This window comes from Heterodontus francisci, chromosome 16, assembly GCF_036365525.1.
Source record: "Heterodontus francisci isolate sHetFra1 chromosome 16, sHetFra1.hap1, whole genome shotgun sequence".
Classification (NCBI taxonomy): Eukaryota; Metazoa; Chordata; class Chondrichthyes; order Heterodontiformes; family Heterodontidae; genus Heterodontus; species Heterodontus francisci.
In genome coordinates, this window is record NC_090386.1 from 38,964,633 (window position 1) to 38,984,580 (window position 19,948).

Sequence of the window (19,948 nt, forward strand, 5' to 3'; positions counted from 1 at the left end):
CCCTAGACTTCATTTGCACCTGGTCGTAACAGAAATTTGGGTGCTAGCGTCTGGAATTGACCCACAGACAAACGAGAGAAATTGGATGTGGGAAGCCAAATTGTTCCCAATCAAAAAGAGCAAGTTTTCAATACAGGTTTTCTTGTGGTTGTGTGTGATTGAATACTAACATGTCTGCAACTGAAGCTAGTAGCTCCCCAAGCCAGGGTGAAGTACCTTGGGATATGGAGAAGTTGAGGAAAATGGCTGAACAGTGTGGGATCACTGTATGTGGCAAGGCTAGGAGGTCTGAACTCCTAAGGCTAGTGGCCAACCATTTTTCCCTTGAAGCTGAAGAAGCAGAAACAGGGTTAGAAGCAGACACAGACAGGGTACTGCTCGCAAAAATATAATTGGAACAAAGGAAACCCGAAATAGAAGACTGGGAAAGAGAAGAGAAAGATGGGGACAGGAGAGGGAGAAAGAGAGAGCCTTCCAGAAGGAACATGAAGAAAAAGAGAGAGAAGAGAGAGAAAGACAGGAGAAGGAACGAGAGAGAGAAAAAAATTCCAGAAAAAATGCAAAGAAAGAGAGTTGAAGCAGCTTGAGTTAACTAGAGGGTGACAGAGTAACCCCAATGAAAACATGGCCAATATGAAGGAGCATAATTCAGGGCTGGGTACAAGATTGCTAAAACTTGCTCAACTAATTTCAAAATTCAATGAGGAAGATATGGAGACATTTTTTTTCTTTTGAGAAACTGGCAAGGCAGCTAAAATGGCCAACTGAGACCTGATCTCTTTTACCACAAAGCAATCTAACTGGAAAAGCCCATGAGGTTTATTCCCTGTTGCCAGATGAGAGTTTATCAAATTATGAACTGACCAAAAATAATATCCTCGGGGCATATGAATTAGTACCCGAAGCCTATCGCCAAAAGTTTACAACCCTCAAAAAGCAAGCTAATCAAACTTATCTGGAGTTGGAAAGAAGTAAGCAGCTGGCTTTTGACCAGTGGCTGAGGGCTCTTAAAGTATAGCTCAGCTATTAGAATCTCAGGGAAGTTGTTCTGTTCGAGGAATTTAAATACTCTCTCCCACTATCCATAAAGACCCATGCAGTTGGTTCAGAGAGCCTGGCCAGCAGCCGTTCTGGCTGATGCGTTTGCTTTAATTTATAAGTCGGTTTCCCGGGGAGAACCTTTCCTAATCACCCCCACAAATCCGAAAAGGAGAAAGGGTGGGAAGGTGATATCTGCCCAAACAGTCCTGGGGGAGAAAGGAAAGCAGGAGACACCGGGGGCCCTCCTCCAGCCAAAAAGGAAGGTGCTATGAGCAAGAGTGAGATCTGGAGACCTGTGTGCTTCCATTGTAATAAAGCAGGGCATTTAAAAGCTGACTGCTGGAAACTAAAGGGAAAACCGGTAGGGTTGATTAGGGCACACCCGTTCAGTGAAGGGACCCTGATGGAATGCACAGCATGTCAGGCAAGCCACCCATCTGCCAAGAATGAGGAAAATTAACTTTGCCACATGAACATTGATTTTAAACTGCTGATGGTGAAGAAAGAACTTACCTTAAAAAATAATTGGAGACTTTGGCTGGAGACATTAGCATATCAACAGACAAGTACTTCAAAGGACAAAGGAGCTATTCCCTGCTCTAATTTAATCCACAATAGACTTTTGATTACCAGACATTGAAGCATTCCATGTTAACTACTAAGATGGCTGAATACACAATCAGAAGTAGCCGAGCCAGTTTGGTCACATGACTTGGAGTTTTTTTGAATTTGAATTTCCAACAGAATTTTGAACTCTGAAAGCACTTTTCTCCTGGACTGAGAAGACCTCTTTCCTGTTTGCTTTCATCTCGCTCTCAGCTTCGGAAACCATTGAAGACATATGAACCCCAAGAGAAAAAAGTCTCCTACAGTGAACAAAGTTTAAGAAAAATACAGGGCCTCAACAAAAAGTAAGAGCTGTCTACAATCAAGCACTCTACAGCGAGCTGGAACCACAGAAACAGTAACAAGAGACTGCCTCAAATCTCTCAGTTTTGTTTTTCTTCTCTCTTCTGTCCATGTGCATGCTAGAGTGCGCATGTCGTATATCCGTAGGGGTTAACCGTATTCGAGTTTACGTTTAAGGTTTAATAAATGTCACTTTTCTTCTTTAAACCTAAAGAAAACCTGGTGTGCTCATTTCTTTGCCTTATAATTGGAAAGCTGTGAACAAGGATTCACAAAGGGGGAGCTCAAAACACTGTGTGTTTAAAATCAAACCCTGCTACAATACGACCAGGTGAAGACAGTAAAAGGCCCTTAGACACCTTTGTTACCTGGTCATAACAAGCCGAACTAGCTGTGGCTTTAACTGCAGTAAGAGTGCAACCAAGGAAGCTCACTACGGCCAGTGCAGGGAAAAGCTCATAGAATTCCCATATCAATAGGATTCTCAAAGTAACCCCCATACCCCTCGAGTGGGGCAAGCAAGCCCATAGTAATGCTCAGGGACACGGGCCAGTAGATCCCTTTTACTGGGAAAAGGCCTGACCTTTCCCCCAGAGAATGCAGTGAACGCCAAAATGATGGTGAACAGTATTGGAGGGCAGTGTATGCCTGTACCTGTACACTGGGTGCACCTGGAGTGCAACCTAGTTTCGGGACTGGTGTCTGTAGGGATTGTTCCTCGTTTGCCTGTGGACGGGGTTGACCTCCTAGGTAATGATCTGGCGGGGGTGAAGGTGGTAGCCCCCCCCCCCCCCCAGTAGAAAGACCGCAGGAGGTCTGAGAGATGGGGCAGTGGCAGGAGATGGTCCCCTGCAATTTCCCTGAATGTGAAGTGGATCAGGCCATGATCAAACCAGCTCCCCCAGAGGAGACTGCATTGGCACTGCAGGCAGATGAGCATGCAGTCTGCCTGTCTGAGACTTTCTTTGGAAAGTTAGGAGACCCAGGGAATGAATTAATTGGATTTTCCCTAGCTGAAACTCAGCAAGCCAACCCAATATTGAGAGAGTTAGGACAGACTGCCCAGTCTGAGGGTGAAGCAGAGGGAGTCCCTGATTGTTACTATTTAAAGAATGAGGTACTGATGAGGAAATGGAGTTCTCCTCATAGACCTGAGGGCAAGGAGTGGACAGAGGTTCACCAGTTAGTGGTGTGGCAGATATCCCGGGGAGAAATATTAAGATGGGCCCATGAGACTGCAGTGGCTGTACATGCCGGTATCCGAAAGACTGTAGCTCGCATAAGACAGCAGTTTGACTGGTCAGAACTCCACTAAGATGTGGTGGAGTACTGCAAGAGCTGTCGCATGTGCCAGGTTGAGGGAAACACCACCCTATAGTAGAACCTGCACCCCTAAGTCCTGTACCAGTGTTTGCAGGACCCTTTAGCAGAGGGCTGGTGAACTGTAAGGGACCTCTGCCAAGAACAAAAGGGGACAGCCAGGCACAAGGCTGGCAAATGGTTCAACAGGGAAAGGGAAAAAGTGACCAGGAGGGCAGATTAAAGGAAGTTTGGGAGGAATCCCGGATGAAAACTCCCTAGTGTCAGCCAAACCCGTAAAATTTGAAAAGTTAGGCCCCATATCCTTCTACGTAAATGCAGACTCTAGAAGCACCCCACCAGAGTTGCTAACAGCATTTACAGGAACCTGCAGAGACAAAGAAAGAGCTCTAGAAGGCACAGAAACAGTGAGGGTGATGCCTCACCTAGTCAAAGTGCCACAGGGTAGTGTAGTATCAGCACCAATACCTGTAGGCAGGAGAGTCCCAGAAAACAAAGAGGAGATTAACAAAGAATCCTCCCCCACAGTCAGGAAAAGGGAACCACCCATTACCTGAAGTCAAAAGCCTTTGCCTGACTCAGGAAAGCACTGAAAGAGAGTTCAGGATAGACCCGCCCACTACTACCTCTCCTGAGAGAAAAAAAAAATGACCTCAACAGGAACAAAGACCCTCGGCAGTCATGGCAATGGGCACACTGAAGAAAAACATCCCCAAAGAACCACATGGTTACTGGGATGCCAAAAAGGGGAAATTAAAGCAGACCTGGCACACAGAAAAGACAATTTTAATAAGCTTTAAGATTTATGAATGATTGGGAATGAATGAGAGAAATGCATGGTTTTCTGTATCTTTTTCAAAATCGCATTTCATTCCCCTGTGTATGGCAGTGTCACGCAGGCCCCCACCTGCCAAGAATGAGGCACATTAATTTTGCCACAAGAACATTAAATTTCAAATTGTTGCTGGGAGGAAGAGAAGGCCCGTTGCAAGCGGTTGCCGGGCCCACTGGCTGGAAAGACATTTTTGCATATTAGCAGACAGCGTTGGAACAAAGGAGCTATCCCCTGCTCCCTTACAATACACAGAACCAACCTGGTCAACCCAGTCATTCATGTGACCACCCTGCAGGCCAACTTGGAGAGTTTTAAGTTGTAGAGATAGTGTTTGAACTGGCAGAAAGCAGAATGCTCCAGGAATGAAAAGACTTGCCTGTCTGCTCCCATCTCTTTCTCACAGGACTCCAAAACCCACTGAAGAGACGTGAACCCCAAGAGAGAAAAGTCTCCTACAGTGAACAAGGTTTCAGAAGAATACTGGGCCCCAACGAAAAGCAAGACCATATCTTCAATCAAGGACTCTAATGCGAGCACGAAGCACAGTAACAAAAAAACCTCCTCAGAGATTGCCTCAAACGTTTCCACTTTATTTATTTTTTTTCGGTCCCTATCTGCATGTGTGTATCGTGTATGCATGCCAGTGTGGGTGCGCCATGTATCCATAGGCGTTAACCAAATTAGAGTTTAAGTTTAATAAATTTCACTTTTCTTTAAACCTAAGAAAGCCTGTTTCTGCTCATTTCTTTCCTTATAATTGGAAAGCAGTGAACAAGGATTCACCAAGGGGGAGCTAAAAACAGTGTGTTTAAAAATAAAACCCTGTTACAGTAAGACCAGGTGAAGGCAGAAAGGGACCACTAGACCTCTTTGTCACCTGGTCGTAACAAATGGCACTTGAATGTAGAACCTTGTGACTCAGATGAGAGTCCTACCAACAGTCAAGCTGTGTGAAAGGAGAGGGTCTGAGTGGCTTTCTTGCAGAAACATGGATATACTGCTGTCATGCAAGACTACTGTTGCAGCCAGGTGGTAAAGGGTGTGGATGATTCCCACCATTCATGTCCTAGCTGACCGCAGCAAGTGTTTTTGTTACTTGGGTTTTAATCCCTTCTTTTATTTGACAGGTGGACAGTGACAGGTTTTCTATTAGGTTTAAAACAGAAGATTAGCTATTTATTGAGCAATATTCATTCCCGAAATGATTGCTACCGTACCCACACACACATTCATTCGTGTGCGCACGCGCACACACAAGAATAGATAAATAGGAAAAAGGGAAGTTGTTTGAAGTGAGCTAGGTGTTTGGAATTCACGGTAAACCCGTTGAACCTTCTGAGGTCAATTTCTCTTTTAAAGTTGCAGGCTTGGGTTGTTTGTAGGTTTGTCTGGTGGTTGAGACTTTTTAATCTGGAGATGGGGAACACTTTCAGTTCTCTGCTGCAACAAGTTGAAGTGTAGAGTTCACAACAGGGGTCTTTGGCTTTTTACTGGGTCTCTCATAGCTCTTGACTGGACAGGCTTTGGAGATGTTTGTTCTGATCTCTTTTCTCACTCCAGAGAGCTACCCTTTAAGGTAAAAGTCTGTCACGTGTTGCCTCTGTTGGAAGATGCAGAGCCCACTCCCAGTGGTGACCAACAATGGACCAGGATGTGGCTACTTCACACCACCTTTGTTTCAGAAGAATCCATTCAATTTAAAAATGTCTCGATGGATTCAGGATGGATTTATTTGACACCTCTGAGCTTGGGATATATCCTTTTGTCCTTAGCGGACAGAAGGATAGTTTGAATATACAGGGCCAGGTCGTTTGACCTTCAGTGGCCATTTTGCAGCACACTTTTTAAAGGAAAAGTTTTTTTTATATAAAGCTCTTAAGTTTGGGTTCTGTATTTTTAATCACTGCATTTCACATGAGGATGACAGCACACTTTGAAATGAAACACCCTGTAGCTGCATTATGACAGGATTAAATCAACTATAACCTGGGTAGTGCTGAAACATTTTCAGATCCTCCGACAGTGATCATTTCTTCTCCCTTCTTAGTTTGCTTCATGGGCCTTCACACCTTTACCATTTAGAAGGTATCTTCAGCCATCAAATTTTTATATTATAGTTATTTGTTTTACACACATTGGAGCAGGTCAGATGGTAGTTCACATTGGTGTATAAATGTGCTGTGCCTTGGAGTAGTTAACCCATAAACATCTCTGCTCCAGTGGAAAAACCCCAGTTGTTTTCTCTTTTGAGCCTTTCTTCTGTAATTTTATTCCTGCTAACATTCTCATGAACCTTTGTATGTCTCTAATATCTTTCATATAATTGAGTACCAGAACTGCATACAACACTCCATTTGTGGCTTAACCAATGTCTTGTGCAAATTCAGCTTATTGATTTTTATACTCAGTGCCCTTAATTACAAAATCTAATGTTCCATTTGCCCCTTTAGAGGCATTGAACCTGTACTGTCATTTTTGAAGATTTGTGTATCTGCACCCTCGATCTTTCTGTTCTTTTAGTTTAGGGATACAGCACTGAAACAGGCCCTTCGGCCCACCGAGTCTGTGCCGACCATCAGCCACCCATCTATACTAATCCTACACTAATCCCATATTCCTACCACATCCCCACCTGTCCCTATATTTCCCTACCTATACTAGGGGCACTTTATAATGACCAATTAACCTAGCAACCTGCAAGTCTTTGGCATGTGGGAGGAAACCAGAGCACCCGGAGGAAACCCACGCAGACACAGGGAGAACTTGCAAACTCCACACAGGCAGGACCCAGAATTGAACCCGGGTCGCTGGAGCTGTGAGGCTGCGGTGCTACCCACTGCGCCACTGTGCCGCCTATTGTTGAGAACTCTCCTGTTTAGGGTGAAATTGCTTTCAATGTATTTTAAATAGCATCAGATGTGATCAGTTAATTTCTGTGGCAAAAATTGTCAGATTAGGATAGTTCATATGGAAGATGTAGGCAAATGATAAGACATTGATAACACTCTTTTTGGTCTGTTGTATGAAGTCAGCCATATCGTAACTTTGCTTCACTATTTATGCAATCTTATTCACTATTTTTTAGCATAATTGTTCTAGGTTTAAGGTTGGAGTTACAGTGTAAGCAGTACTAAAATAAATTTTACTTTTCCACAGCTAAATACCGTGATGTCTTCAAAGATATTGTCAACAAGATTGCCCTGGTTAAGCAGGAAGATGTAAGTCTTGGTTAGACTTCATTATGAATTTAAATTTCTCTCTCTCCCTTTCCCTCTTTTACACATCTGCAGAGCCTGCTGGTGCTTTCCAGCTGAACCCAATCTTTATTGTTACACGCAAATGATCAACTATACAACACCAGTACAGGAAATCCATAAAAGACATTAAATGTGTGTGAATGCATTATTTTGCATAGTAGCAGAAGCTTGCATCCAAAAAGATGCTAAGCATACACCAATAGATTCTGTTTTTCTTTTACTTCTAGATGCATCTACATAGAGTTAGTATCAAGGAATGTTCATTTCAGCAGGACTGAAATTTTTGAGATTTGTAACAAAGAATTTTTTAATTTATTTATAGGATGTGGGCTTCACTGGCTAGGCCAGCATTTATTGCCCATCCCTAATTGCCTTGAACTGACTGGCTTGCTAGGCCATTTCAGAGGGCATTTAAGAGTCAACCACATTACTGTACTGTACTGTACTGATATCTCCTGGTGGCTGATTTTGATGGTTTGCGAGGCTCATTTACACACCAAAGGTGCAGGTTTGATTCCTCATCTGTGCGAAGTTGACTAATGTTAACGCAATTGGCAGTCAATGCAGTAGATCCACACCTTTGTTATCTCTAGATTAGACTATTCCAAAGCTGTATTGGCCAGCATCCCAACTTGCACCCTGTATCAATGAGCTTATCCAGAACTCTGCTTTCAGTATCCTAACTCGCCCCAGGTCCTATTCACCGATTGCACCTGTGTTCAGTGGTCTACGTTGGAACCTGGTCTGACAACGCCTCAATTTAAAAATTGTCATCCTGGTTTTCAAATCCCTCCATTTGCTTCATCCCTCCTTATCCCTAATCTCCTCCAGCCCCACAACCACACAAACAACTGCAACTTGCAATTATGTAGCACCTTTAATGTCGTAAAACAAGTTGCTTCACAGGAGAGTTATCAAACCAAATTTGACTCCAAGCTACATGGGATAATGGGGCAAATGACTAAAACTCTTGATTGTTGTGATTTCCCCCCCCCCCATCTGCACACCCCCTCACCCCCACTTTCACGTAAGCATATGTGAACATCTGGTGAGGACATCAGACTTGGATGTGAAGCCCTTCAGGGGAATTGCATACCAGTTCTCACGAAATAGGGTATTGATGGGTGCCTGCATTTGTACAACCATACCAGAGTAAGGGCTGAATTTTGTTGAGCTCTCGACGTCCGTCTCCATGGGAGGGTACGGGCTGGACGATCACGGCAGCCTGCCACGGAACCTGACGCTTGGATTGCCAGGCCCGATCTTCCTGGCGGCAGCGGGGCTCCATGGCGTCCCCCCCCCCCCCCCCCACCGGCCACTTAGTGATGGGACCCAACTTTAAATATTGAAATAAAGGACATGAATAAATTAACATAACATTCCCCGCGATCTTACCGGCTGTCCACCATCTGCCATGCAACAGCCAGCACTCACGCACCTTCGCTTTCCCATCCAAGGAAAGATGGCACCGCTGAGGTGGGGAAGGGGGGATCTTAGGATTTCAGTGTTTGTTGTGGGGGCATGGGGAAATTAGGTCAACTCTGCATTTCTAGTGTTGGGGTGACCGCTGCACTTTTTGCAGTTGTGAGGGGAAGAGGTCAACTATTCCATTTAAGTGTTTTGTGCGTTGGGGATGGCGGGGAGGGAAACGGGCCTACAATTTATTTTCTGTGTATTGTGGGGGTGGGGGCCGGGTCACACATTTATGTACAATGTCGTGGGAGTGCGGGGGTTCTGGGGTTGAACTTTGTACTCTCTGTGCAGGTCCGGCAGCTCTTTAAAAATGGCGCCAAAGCCTGCGCAGAGGCAGCTGATGCCATTGCTGGCGTCGTAAAGCCCGCCCAACCATGTGATTGGGGGGGGGTGGGGGTGGACCGCCCTGCATATGGAAATGAGCTGTTGCGCACTAGATCGCAGCGGCAAGGTGGTCCGTGCATGGGGGCTGCCATTTTCTTTGCCCACCGCCACTCCCAGCGGCGGGAGAATGACATTCGCCCTCAGAGTCAGCCCCTCCTGGAGAGGAAGGGAGAAAGCTGGAGGTGATACTTTTAAAAACACTACAACTTGATATTTCTGTGATTGACATGTACTGTTTGAACTGTGCGGTGCAAGATTGAACAATACCAGTAACTTAGAATTATTACATTTTTATTCCATCAATTCTCTTTTTACACCAGTGTCATTATCTCAAATAACTGATCTCTGAACAATCTTACCCGCTTGTTATTCTGTTAATTATACTCTAGGAGCAGTCACTGTGTCCTGATTTTACACACTTTAATTGGATGACAATCTGGCAAGTTTGTAGTTCCAATTTTAGAATAAAGAAATACGTGAACAGGAAAGTAAAATTATTACGTTAGTGCAGTAGGATGTTCTGTTCCATTGCGGTTTGCAGAACAACTCAAACTGCATTTTGTTCACTTGATCTGAGAGTGCTTGATGGTGAGGCTGAGTGCATTTCACGTATTGTACATGTGTACAACAAGCAGGTAGTTCCACCTGGGTGCAGAAATTTCCAACAAAGGAATAAATGCATTCGACTGGAAACCGTCTCCGCCAGTTAAAATATCCATATTTAAAACAGGCAGTCACTTATATCAGCCACAAAATGATAACCATTATTCATTTGCATTAACATCAATTTCAAAGTTGCTGGTTGTAGTGTCTTGCGTGCTCTGTTTATTTTGGGCAAACTGACCAATGCAAAGAGGGAACCATTTTACCTCTCCAGTGAATTGGTACCTATAGCCTATCAGCTTAAATGGAACAAATTAAACCACTTGTTGGATAATTGTTGTTTTATAACAAAGCTAGTAATGTCCAGATGTGTAGTCATCCAAAATATGAGTTCATCTGTTCTTGTTCAGGTACTGGCAGAGCTGCTGTTTTTGTTTTTATTGTTTCAACTATATTTATCACATGCTGCAGCATGAACTTTAACTCTCCTTTCTAGTAATTTTTAATTTTTAACTACCTCATTATACCGACCATCACATATAGCGGGCAAATCACTTTTGTACAAAGGCACCCACTATAAGTGGTGGGGACTGCACTCTAATTCATCTGAGATTTTTAGTGCTGCCCTTCTGTTTCTCAAGATTTGCTACTGGGCATCTTGTCTTACTTGGTTGTATGCTAACTTGTACAGCATGGCGAAGAGATAAAGTACAATAAGGAGGTGAATAAGGCAAGCAGTTTAAAGGAGAAATGTACCATGTTAAAAACAGCAATACTCTGACCACTTAACTGAACTGTGTGTGTATTTTTGAGGACACTGCCTTTTTCCTGTTTATCAGATCACCTAATTTCAGCTGCCTTTGCTGCTTCCCTTCCCCCTCCCCCTACATTTGCCCACCAAAACTGACCGCTCATCATGTATCCCCTGCCCTACTCTGATCCCATGTATTTCACCAGTTTCATTCCATCCCCTCTGCGTGCTCAACGTCCATGAGACCCACTTCATCCCTTGACCCATTTCCACTAAACTCTTGATTATTCAGTTTTCTTCCCTGGCCCCATCCCAGCTGAATTTTTGAATGATTTCCCCCACCACCCCCCTTTCAAAACTGCTGTCATCATACTCAATAAATCCAACTTCTGTTCCTCAATCCTTGCAAATTATTCAACCCATCTCCAATTTTCCTTTCCTTTCCAAAGTCCTTGAAATTCTTGTCATTTCCCAAATTCATGCTTATCTTTACAGCAACTCTATGTTTCAGTTCTACAATCGGGTTCTGTCCCTCATGTTATCCTCTGGGACTGTGGTGAATTTTTATCTCCGCAGTCTTTAGCAAGGTTTATCACATTATCCATCTCCAATGCCTTTCCTGTCGTGCAGCTCAGTGGGACTGATATTTCTTGATTCCATTCTTATCTGTCCACTTGTAGCCAGAATATCTTCAATAGTACCTTCTCTCCCAGCCCTTGCAGCAATCCCACAAGGATTAACTCTTGGCCCCTTCTTCTTTCTTATCTAGATGCTTCGCCTAGGCAAGATCATCTGCAGATGTTGGGTTGGCTTCCACTTGGGCCCTGATGATGCGAAGCTCTACTTTTCTATCACTTCTCTCTCCACTGTCACTGTGTACCCCAGTTCTCCAGTCTTGGATGAGCCATAATGACCTCCAGTTAAATATAGGGAAGTCTGATGCCATTCTCTAGTCCCCTACCACAAACTCCCATTGTCACTGATTCTATCCCTCTCCCTGGCCATCGCCTTGACGCTAAAGTTGTTCAAAATCTTGGTGTTCTATTTCATCTCAAGTTGTGGTTCCGAACATACGAAAGATGACACAGGTAAAGACCCTCTGATCCATCCAGCAAATTAAGGGTGACATTCCACTGCCAGAGGTGCTGTCTTTCTGATGCGATATTAAACCGAGGCCCTATCTGCCACCTTGGGTGAATGTAAAAGATCCCATGGCGCTATTTCCAAGAAGAGCAAGGGAGTTATCTCCGGTGTTCTGGCCAATATTTATTCCTCAATCAACATCCTAAAAACAGATTATCTGGTCATTACCATATTGCTCTTTGGAAGAGCTTGCTGTGTGCAAATTGCCTGCTGCATTTCCTACTTTACAACAGTGACTACACTAAAGTACTTCATCGGCTGTAAAGTGCTTTGAGATGTCCGGTTGTCATGAAAGGTGCTATATAAGTCATGTATTTTTTCTTTCTTTCCAACTGTTGCGAAGCCTTGTGTATCATTAATATATACACTTCCCACACCACCAAAAACCATGTAATCTCCTGAAAGAGATGAAAACCGGTTTAAAGATCCAGGCCAATTTGGGGGATGAAACTCTGGAGAAATACAAGTCTCGACCATCTGGTCGAAACCAGTCCAGGAGGTCCCTCTGGCCCTGAATTTCCTGCAATTAACTACCTTTGGTAAAAGGTGATGTCCACCCCAGCCAGAAATGGGTCCAACTCTTGCTTGAAGGAATCCAGTGAATCAGCGGTCAGTGCACAAGATGGCAGCCTGTTCCAGAGGTCCACTATTCTCTGGGAAAAGAACCACTTCCTGACATCTAATGTAGATTTGGCCTTAAAATTTATTCTGAGCCCTGATCCTCTCTAATCTGTTAATTCAAACAAACTGTCAACTGGAACACAGCCTATTCCCTTCATCTTATAAACCTCAATCAGATCAATCCTACCTGTACTTTTCTCTAAAGTGTATCATCCCAACTCTCTTATTCTACCTTGAAAACTAAGATGCTTTACACTGGGAATGAGTCAAATGATCCTCATTTGCACCCTTTCCAAAACCTCAATCACCCACCATGTGAGGAGACCAAAACTGGACATAGTATTCCAAGTAAGGCCTGGTCATTGTCACTAACAAGGGCTAAATAGTATATCTTGTTTCTACTCAATTGTCCTACAAATGCACCCCAACAACCGATTGACTCTAGCTATTGCTTCATGGCATTGCTCATGCACCTTCAGAAATGTAGGTGCTAGAATGCCCAGATATATATATATATATCTATCTCTCTATCTGTATCTCTCTCGTTTCCTCTTCCTCTCGTTTCCTCTTCCTCTCGTTTCCTCTTCCTCTCGTTTCCTCTTCCTCTCGTTTCCTCTTCCTCTCGTTTCCTCTCGCTCGCTTGCTCTCTCTCGCGTGCGCGCGCCCTTCCCCTCGCTCTTGGGCGGGTGTGCCCGACCACAGGGAAGGGCGGGCGCACGAGAGCGAGGGGAAGGGCGGGAGAGCGAGGGGAAGGGCGGGAGAGGGCGAGCGAGCGGAAGGGAGGGGAGGGGAGGGAGCAAGAGGGAGGGGGAGAGCGAGGGAGGGAAGGGGAGGGAGGGAGAGCGGGCGGGGGAGAGCGAGCGAGAGGGGGAGGGCGGGGGACGAGAGGGAGGGGGAGGGGGCGAGGCGCGAACGAGCGGGAGGGGGCGGGCGCGAGCAAGGGGGAGGGCGCACGCGAGAGCGAGCAAGCGAGGGGGGGGGAAAGGCGAGCGAGCGAGGGGGAGGGTGTGCGAGGGAGAGGGAGGGGGCGTGCGAGGGAGAGAGGGCGCACGTGCGAGCGAGAGGGAGGGGGAAGGCGGGCGAGCGAGGGCGCACGCGAGACCAAGGGGGGCGTGAGAACGAGGGGGGAGGGCGGGGGAGAGCGAGGGGGAGGGCGTGCGAGAGCGAGAAAGGGGGAGGTGGCGCGAGAGAGGGGAGCGCGGGGGAGAGCGAGAGAGGGCGCGCGGCGTGCGAGAGAGAGAGAGAGAGAGAGAGAGAGAGAAAGAGGGGAAGGGGGAGAGAGGGGAAGGGAGCGCGCACGCGTGCGATAGAGAGCGGGGGAGAGAGGGGAAGGGAGCGCGCACGCGTGACAGAGAGAAAGCAAGCGTGCGCTATCCCCCTCTCCCGCTCCCTTGCCCCCGCCTCCCGCTCCCTTGCCCCCGCCTCCCGCTCCCTTGCCCCCGCCTCCCGCTCCCTTGCCCCCGCCTCCCGCTCCCTTGCCCCCGCTCCCTTCCCCCCGCCTTCCGCTCCCTTCCCCCCGCCTTCCGCTCCCTTCCCCCCGCCTTCCGCTCCCTTCCCCCCGCCTTCCGCTCCCTTCCCCCCGCCTTCCGCTCCCTTCCCCCCGCCTCCCGCTCCCTTCCCCCTGCCTCCCGCTCCCTTCCCCCCACTGGGCGGCGCAGTGGTTAGCAACGCACCTTACCGCTCGAATGACCCGGATTCAGTTCTGGGTACTGCCTGTGTGGGGTTTGCAAGTTCTCCCTGTGACCGCGTGGGTTTTTGCCGGGTGCGCCGGTTTCCTCCCACAGCCAAAGACTTGCAGGTTGATTTGTAAATTGCCCCTAGTGTAAGTAGGTGGTAGGAGAATTGTGGGGATATTGTAGGGAATATGGGATTAATGTAGGATTAGGATAAATGGGTAGTTGTTGGTCGGCACTGACTCGGTGGGCCGAAGGGTATGTTTCAGTGCTGTATCACTCTATGACTCTCTGTCCCGCTCCTCCCTCCTTCCCAACCCCTCTCTTGCTCCCAACCCCTCTCTTGCTCGTTCCCTCCCTCCCTCCCTCCCGCCCCCTCCCGCTCGCCTGTTCCCTCCCTCCCGTTCCCTCCCTCCTGCTCGCCCGTTCCCTCGTTCCCTCCCTCCTGCTCGCCCGTTCCCTCCCTCCCTCCCTCCTGCTCGCCCGTTCCCTCCCTCCCTCCCTCCTGCTCGCCCGTTTCCTCCCTCCCTCCCTCCTGCTCGCCCGTTTCCTCCCTCCCTCCCTCCTACTCGCCCGTTTCCTCCCTCCCTCCTGCTCGCCCGTTTCCTCCCTCCCTCCTGCTCGCCCGTTTCCTCCCTCCCTCCTGCTCGCCCGTTTCCTCCTCCCTCCTGCTCGCCCGTTTCCTCCCTCCCTCCTGCTCGCCCGTTTCCTCGCTCCCTCCTGCTCGCCCGTTTCCTCCCTCCCTCCTGCTCGCCCGTTTCCTCCCTCCCTCCCTCCCTCCTGCTCGCCCGTTCCCTCTCTCCCTCCCTCCTGCTCGCCCGTTCCCTCTCTCCCTCCCTCCCTCTCGCCCGCTCCATCCCTCCCTCCCTCTCGCCCGCTGCCTCCCTCTCTCCCTCCCGCTCGCCCGCTGCCTCCCTCCCGCTCGCCCGCTGTCTTCCTCCCGCTGCCGCTCGCCCGCTCCCTCCCTCCCTCCCGCTCGCACCGCTCCCTCCTTCCCTCCCGCCCGCCCGCATCCTCTCTCCCTCTCCCCCGCCCGCTCCCTTCCTCCCTCTCCATCCCTCCCTCCCGCTCGCCCGCTCTCTCCCTCCCTCTCCCCCGCCCGCTCTCTCCCTCCCTCTCCCCCGCCCGCTCTCTCCCTCCCTCTCCCCCGCCCGCGCTCTCTCCCTCCCTCTCCCCCGCCCGCGCTCTCTCCCTCCCTCTCCCCCGCCCGCGCTCTCTCCCTCCTCTCCCCCGCCCGCGCTCTCTCCCTCCCTCTCCCCCGCCCGCGCTCTCTCCCTCCCTCTCCCCCGCCCGCGCTCTCTCCCTCCCTCTCCCCCGCCCGCGCTCTCTCCCTCCCTCTCCCCCGCCCGCGCTCTCTCCCTCCCTCTCCCCCGCCCGCGCTCTCTCCCTCCCTCTCCCCCGCCCGCGCTCTCTCCCTCCCTCTCCCCCGCCCGCTCTCTCCCTCCCTCTCCCCCGCCCGCTCTCTCCTCCCTCCTCTCCCCCGCCCGCTCTCTCCCTCCCTCTCCCCCGCCCGCTCTCTCCCTCCCTCTCCCCCGCCCGCTCTCTCCCTCCCTCTCCCCCGCCCGCTCTCTCCCTCCCTCTCCCCCGCCCGCTCTCTCCCTCCCTCTCCCCCGCCCGCTCTCTCCCTCCCTCTCCCCCGCCCGCTCTCTCCCTCCCTCTCCCCCGCCCGCTCTCTCCCTCCCTCTCCCCCGCCCGCTCTCTCCCTCCCTCTCCCCCGCCCGCTCTCTCCCTCCCTCTCCCCCGCCCGCTCTCTCCCTCCCTCTCCCCCGCCCGCTCTCTCCCTCCCTCCCTCTCCCCCGCCCGCTCTCTCCCTCCCTCCCTCTCCCCCGCCCGCTCTCTCCCTCCCTCCCTCTCCCCGCCCGCTCTCTCCCTCCCTCCCTCTCCCCCGCCCGCTCTCTCCCTCCCTCTCCCCCGCCCGCTCTCTCCCTCCCTCTCCCCCGCCCGCTCTCTCCCTCCCTCTCCCCCGCCCGCTCTCTCCCTCCCTCTCCCCCCGCCCGCTCTCTCCCTCCCTCTCCCCCGCCCGCTCTCTCCCTCCCTCTCCCCCGCCCGCTCTCTCCCTCCCTCTCCCCCGCCCGCTCTCTCCCTCCCTCTCCCCCGCCCGCTCTCTCCCTCCCTCTCCCCCGCCCGCTCTCTCCCTCCCTCTCCCCCGCCCGCTCTCTCCCTCCCTCTCCCCCGCCCGCTCTCTCCCTCCCTCTCCCCCGCCCGCTCTCTCCCTCCCTCTCCCCCGCCCGCTCTCTCCCTCCCTCCCTCTCCCCCGCCCGCTCTCTCCCTCCCTCCCTCTCCCCCGCCCGCTCTCTCCCTCCCTCCCTCTCCCCCGCCCGCTCTCTCCCTCCCTCCCTCTCCCCCGCCCGCTCTCTCCCTCCCTCCCTCTCCCCCGCCCGCTCTCTCCCTCCCTCCCTCTCCCCCGCCCGCTCTCTCCTCCCTCCCTCCCTCTCCCCCGCCCGCTCTCTCCCTCCCTCCCTCTCCCCCGCCCGCTCTCTCCCTCCCTCCCTCTCCCCCGCCCGCTCTCTCCCTCCCTCCCTCTCCCCCGCCCGCTCTCTCCCTCCCTCCCTCTCCCCGCCCGCTCTCTCCCTCCCTCCCTCTCCCCGCCCGCTCTCTCCCTCCCTCCCTCTCCCCCGCCCGCTCTCTCCCTCCCTCCCTCTCCCCCGCCCGCTCTCTCCCTCCCTCCCTCTCCCCCGCCCGCTCTCTCCCTCCCTCCCTCTCCCCCGCCCGCTCTCTCCCCCTCCCTCTCCCCCGCCCGCTCTCTCCCTCCCTCCCTCTCCCCCGCCCGCTCTCTCCCTCCCTCCCTCTCCCCCGCCCGCTCTCTCCCTCCCTCCCTCTCCCCCGCCCGCTCTCTCCCTCCCTCCCTCTCCCCCGCCCGCTCTCTCCCTCCCTCCCTCTCCCCCGCCCGCTCTCTCCCTCCCTCCCTCTCCCCCGCCCGCTCTCTCCCTCCCTCCCTCTCCCCCGCCCGCTCTCTCCCTCCCTCCCTCTCCCCCGCCCGCTCTCTCCCTCCCTCCCTCTCCCCCGCCCGCTCTCTCCCTCCCTCCCTCTCCCCCCGCCCGCTCTCTCCCTCCCTCCCTCTCCCCCGCCCGCTCTCTCCCTCCCTCCCTCTCCCCCGCCCGCTCTCTCCCTCCCCTCCCTCTCCCCCGCCCGCTCTCTCCCTCCCTCCCTCTCCCCCGCCCGCTCTCTCCCTCCCTCCCTCTCCCCCGCCGCTCTCTCCCTCCCTCCCTCTCCCCCGCCCGCTCTCTCCCTCCCTCCCTCTCCCCCGCCCGCTCTCTCCCTCCCTCCCTCTCCCCCGCCCGCTCTCTCCCTCCCTCCCTCTCCCCCGCCCGCTCTCTCCCTCCCTCCCTCTCCCCCGCCCCGCTCTCTCCCTCCCCTCCCTCTCCCCCGCCCGCTCTCTCCCTCCCTCCCTCTCCCCCGCCCGCTCTCTCCCTCCCTCCCTCTCCCCCGCCCGCTCTCTCCCTCCCTCCCTCTCCCCCCGCCCGCTCTCTCCCTCCCTCCCTCTCCCCCCGCCCGCTCTCTCCCTCCCTCCCTCTCCCCGCCCGCTCTCTCCCTCCCTCCCTCTCCCCCGCCCGCTCTCTCCCTCCCTCCCTCTCCCCCGCCCGCTCTCTCCCTCCCTCCCTCTCCCCCGCCCGCTCTCTCCCTCCCTCCCTCTCCCCCGCCCGCTCTCTCCCTCCCTCCCTCTCCCCGCCCGCTCTCTCCCTCCCTCCCTCTCCCCCGCCCGCTCTCTCCCTCCCTCCCTCTCCCCCGCCCGCTCTCTCCCTCCCTCCCTCTCCCCCGCCCGCTCTCTCCCTCCCTCCCTCTCCCCCGCCCGCTCTCTCCCTCCCTCCCTCTCCCCGCCCGCTCTCTCCCTCCCTCCCTCTCCCCCGCCCGCTCTCTCCCTCCCTCCCTCTCCCCCGCCCGCTCTCCTCCCTCCCTCCCTCTCCCCGCCCGCTCTCTCCCTCCCTCCCTCTCCCCCGCCCGCTCTCTCCCTCCCTCCCTCTCCCCCGCCCGCTCTCTCCCTCCCTCCCTCTCCCCCGCCCGCTCTCCTCCCTCCCTCTCCCCCGCCCGCTCTCTCCCTCCCTCCCTCTCCCCCGCCCGCTCTCTCCCTCCCTCCCTCTCCCCCGCCCGCTCTCTCCCTCCCTCCCTCTCCCCGCCCGCTCTCTCCCTCCCTCCCTCTCCCCCGCCCGCTCTCTCCCTCCCTCCCTCTCCCCCGCCCGCTCTCTCCCTCCCTCCCTCTCCCCCGCCCGCTCTCTCCCTCCCTCCCTCTCCCCCGCCCGCTCTCTCCCTCCCTCCCTCTCCCCCGCCCGCTCTCTCCCTCCCTCCCTCTCCCCCGCCCGCTCTCTCCCTCCCTCCCTCTCCCCCGCCCGCTCTCTCCCTCCCTCCCTCTCCCCCGCCCGCTCTCTCCCTCCCTCCCTCTCCCCCGCCCGCTCTCTCCCTCCCTCCCTCTCCCCCGCCCGCTCTCTCCCTCCCTCCCTCTCCCCGCCCGCTCTCTCCCTCCCTCCCTCTCCCCGCCCGCTCTCTCCCTCCCTCCCTCTCCCCCGCCCGCTCTCTCCCTCCCTCCCTCTCCCCCGCCCGCTCTCTCCCTCCCTCCCTCTCCCCCGCCCGCTCTCTCCCTCCCTCCCTCTCCCCCGCCCGCTCTCTCCCTCCCTCCCTCTCCCCCGCCCGCTCTCTCCCTCCCTCCCTCTCCCCCGCCCGCTCTCTCCCTCCCTCCCTCTCCCCCCGCCCGCTCTCTCCCTCCCTCTCCCCCGCCCGCTCCTCCCTCCCTCTCCCCGCCCGCTCCCTCCCTCCCTCTCCCCCGCCCGCTCCCTCCCTCCCTCTCCCCCGCCCGCTCCCTCCCTCCCTCTCCCCCGCCCCCTCCCTCCCTCCCTCTCCCCCGCCCCCTCCCTCCCTCCCTCTCCAACCATCCCTCCCTCCCTCCCTCTCCAACCATCCCTCCCTCCCTCCCTCTCCAACCATCCCTCCCTCCGCTCGCCCGCTACCTCCCTCCCGCTCGCCCGCTACCTCCCTCCCGCTCGCCCGCTACCTCCCTCCCGCTCGCCCGCTACCTCCCTCCCGCTCGCCCGCTACCTCCCTCCCGCTCGCCCGCTACCTCCCTCCCGCTCGCCCGCTACCTCCCTCCCGCTCGCCCGCTACCTCCCTCCCGCTCGCCCGCTACCTCCCTCCCGCTCGCCCGCTACCTCCCTCCCGCTCGCCCGCTACCTCCCTCCCGCTCGCCCGCTACCTCCCTCCCGCTCGCCCCGCTACCTCCCTCCCCGCTCGCCCGCTACCTCCCTCCCGCTCGCCCGCTACCTCCCTCCCGCTCGCCCGCTACCTCCCTCCCGCTCGCCCGCTACCCTCCCTCCCGCTCGCCCGCTACCTCCCTCCCGCTCGCCCGCTACCTCCCTCCCGCTCGCTCGCCCGCTACCTCCCTCCCGCTCGCTCGCCCGCTACCTCCCTCCCGCTCGCTCGCCCGCTACCTCCCTCCCGCTCGCTCGCCCGCTCCCCTCCCGCTCGCTCGCCCGCTCCCCTCCCGCTCGCTCGCCCCGCTCCCCTCCCTCCCTCCCGCCCGCTCCCCTCCCTCCCGCCCGCTCCCCTCCCTCCCTCCCGCTCCCCCCTACTTCCCGCTCCCCCCTACTTCCCGCTCCCTCCCTCCCGCTCGCCCGCTCCCCTCCCTCCCGCCTCGCCCGCTCCCCTCCCTCCCGCTCGCCCGCTCCCCTCCCTCCCGCTCGCCCGCTCCCCTCCCTCCCGCTCGCCCGCTCCCCTCCCTCCCGCTCGCCCGCTCCCCTCCCTCCCCGCTCCCCGCTCCCCCCTACTTCCCGCTCCCCCCTACTTCCCGCTCCCTCCCTCCCTCTCGCCCGCTCCCTCCCTCCCTCCCTCTCGCCGCTCCCTCCTCCTCCTCTGCCGCTCCCTCCTCCCTCCTCTGCCGCTCCCTTCCCTCCCTCTGCCGCTCCCTTTCCCTCCCCTCTGCCGCTCCCTTTCCCCTCCCTCTGCCGCTCCA

At 54.7% G+C, this 19,948-nt stretch overlaps 1 protein-coding gene across 1 annotated transcript in view; it reads left to right on the top strand.

Moving 5' to 3' along the window:
- LOC137378262 (ankyrin repeat domain-containing protein SOWAHA-like) overlaps positions 1 to 19,948 on the top strand; it is a 104,473-nt gene that overhangs the window by 16,157 nt on the left and 68,368 nt on the right. Inside the window, exon 2 of the mRNA XM_068048503.1 lies at positions 7,262 to 7,323. Within this exon, the coding sequence (XP_067904604.1) occupies positions 7,262 to 7,323 (62 nt within the window). The remainder of the gene's footprint in view (positions 1 to 7,261; positions 7,324 to 19,948) is intronic.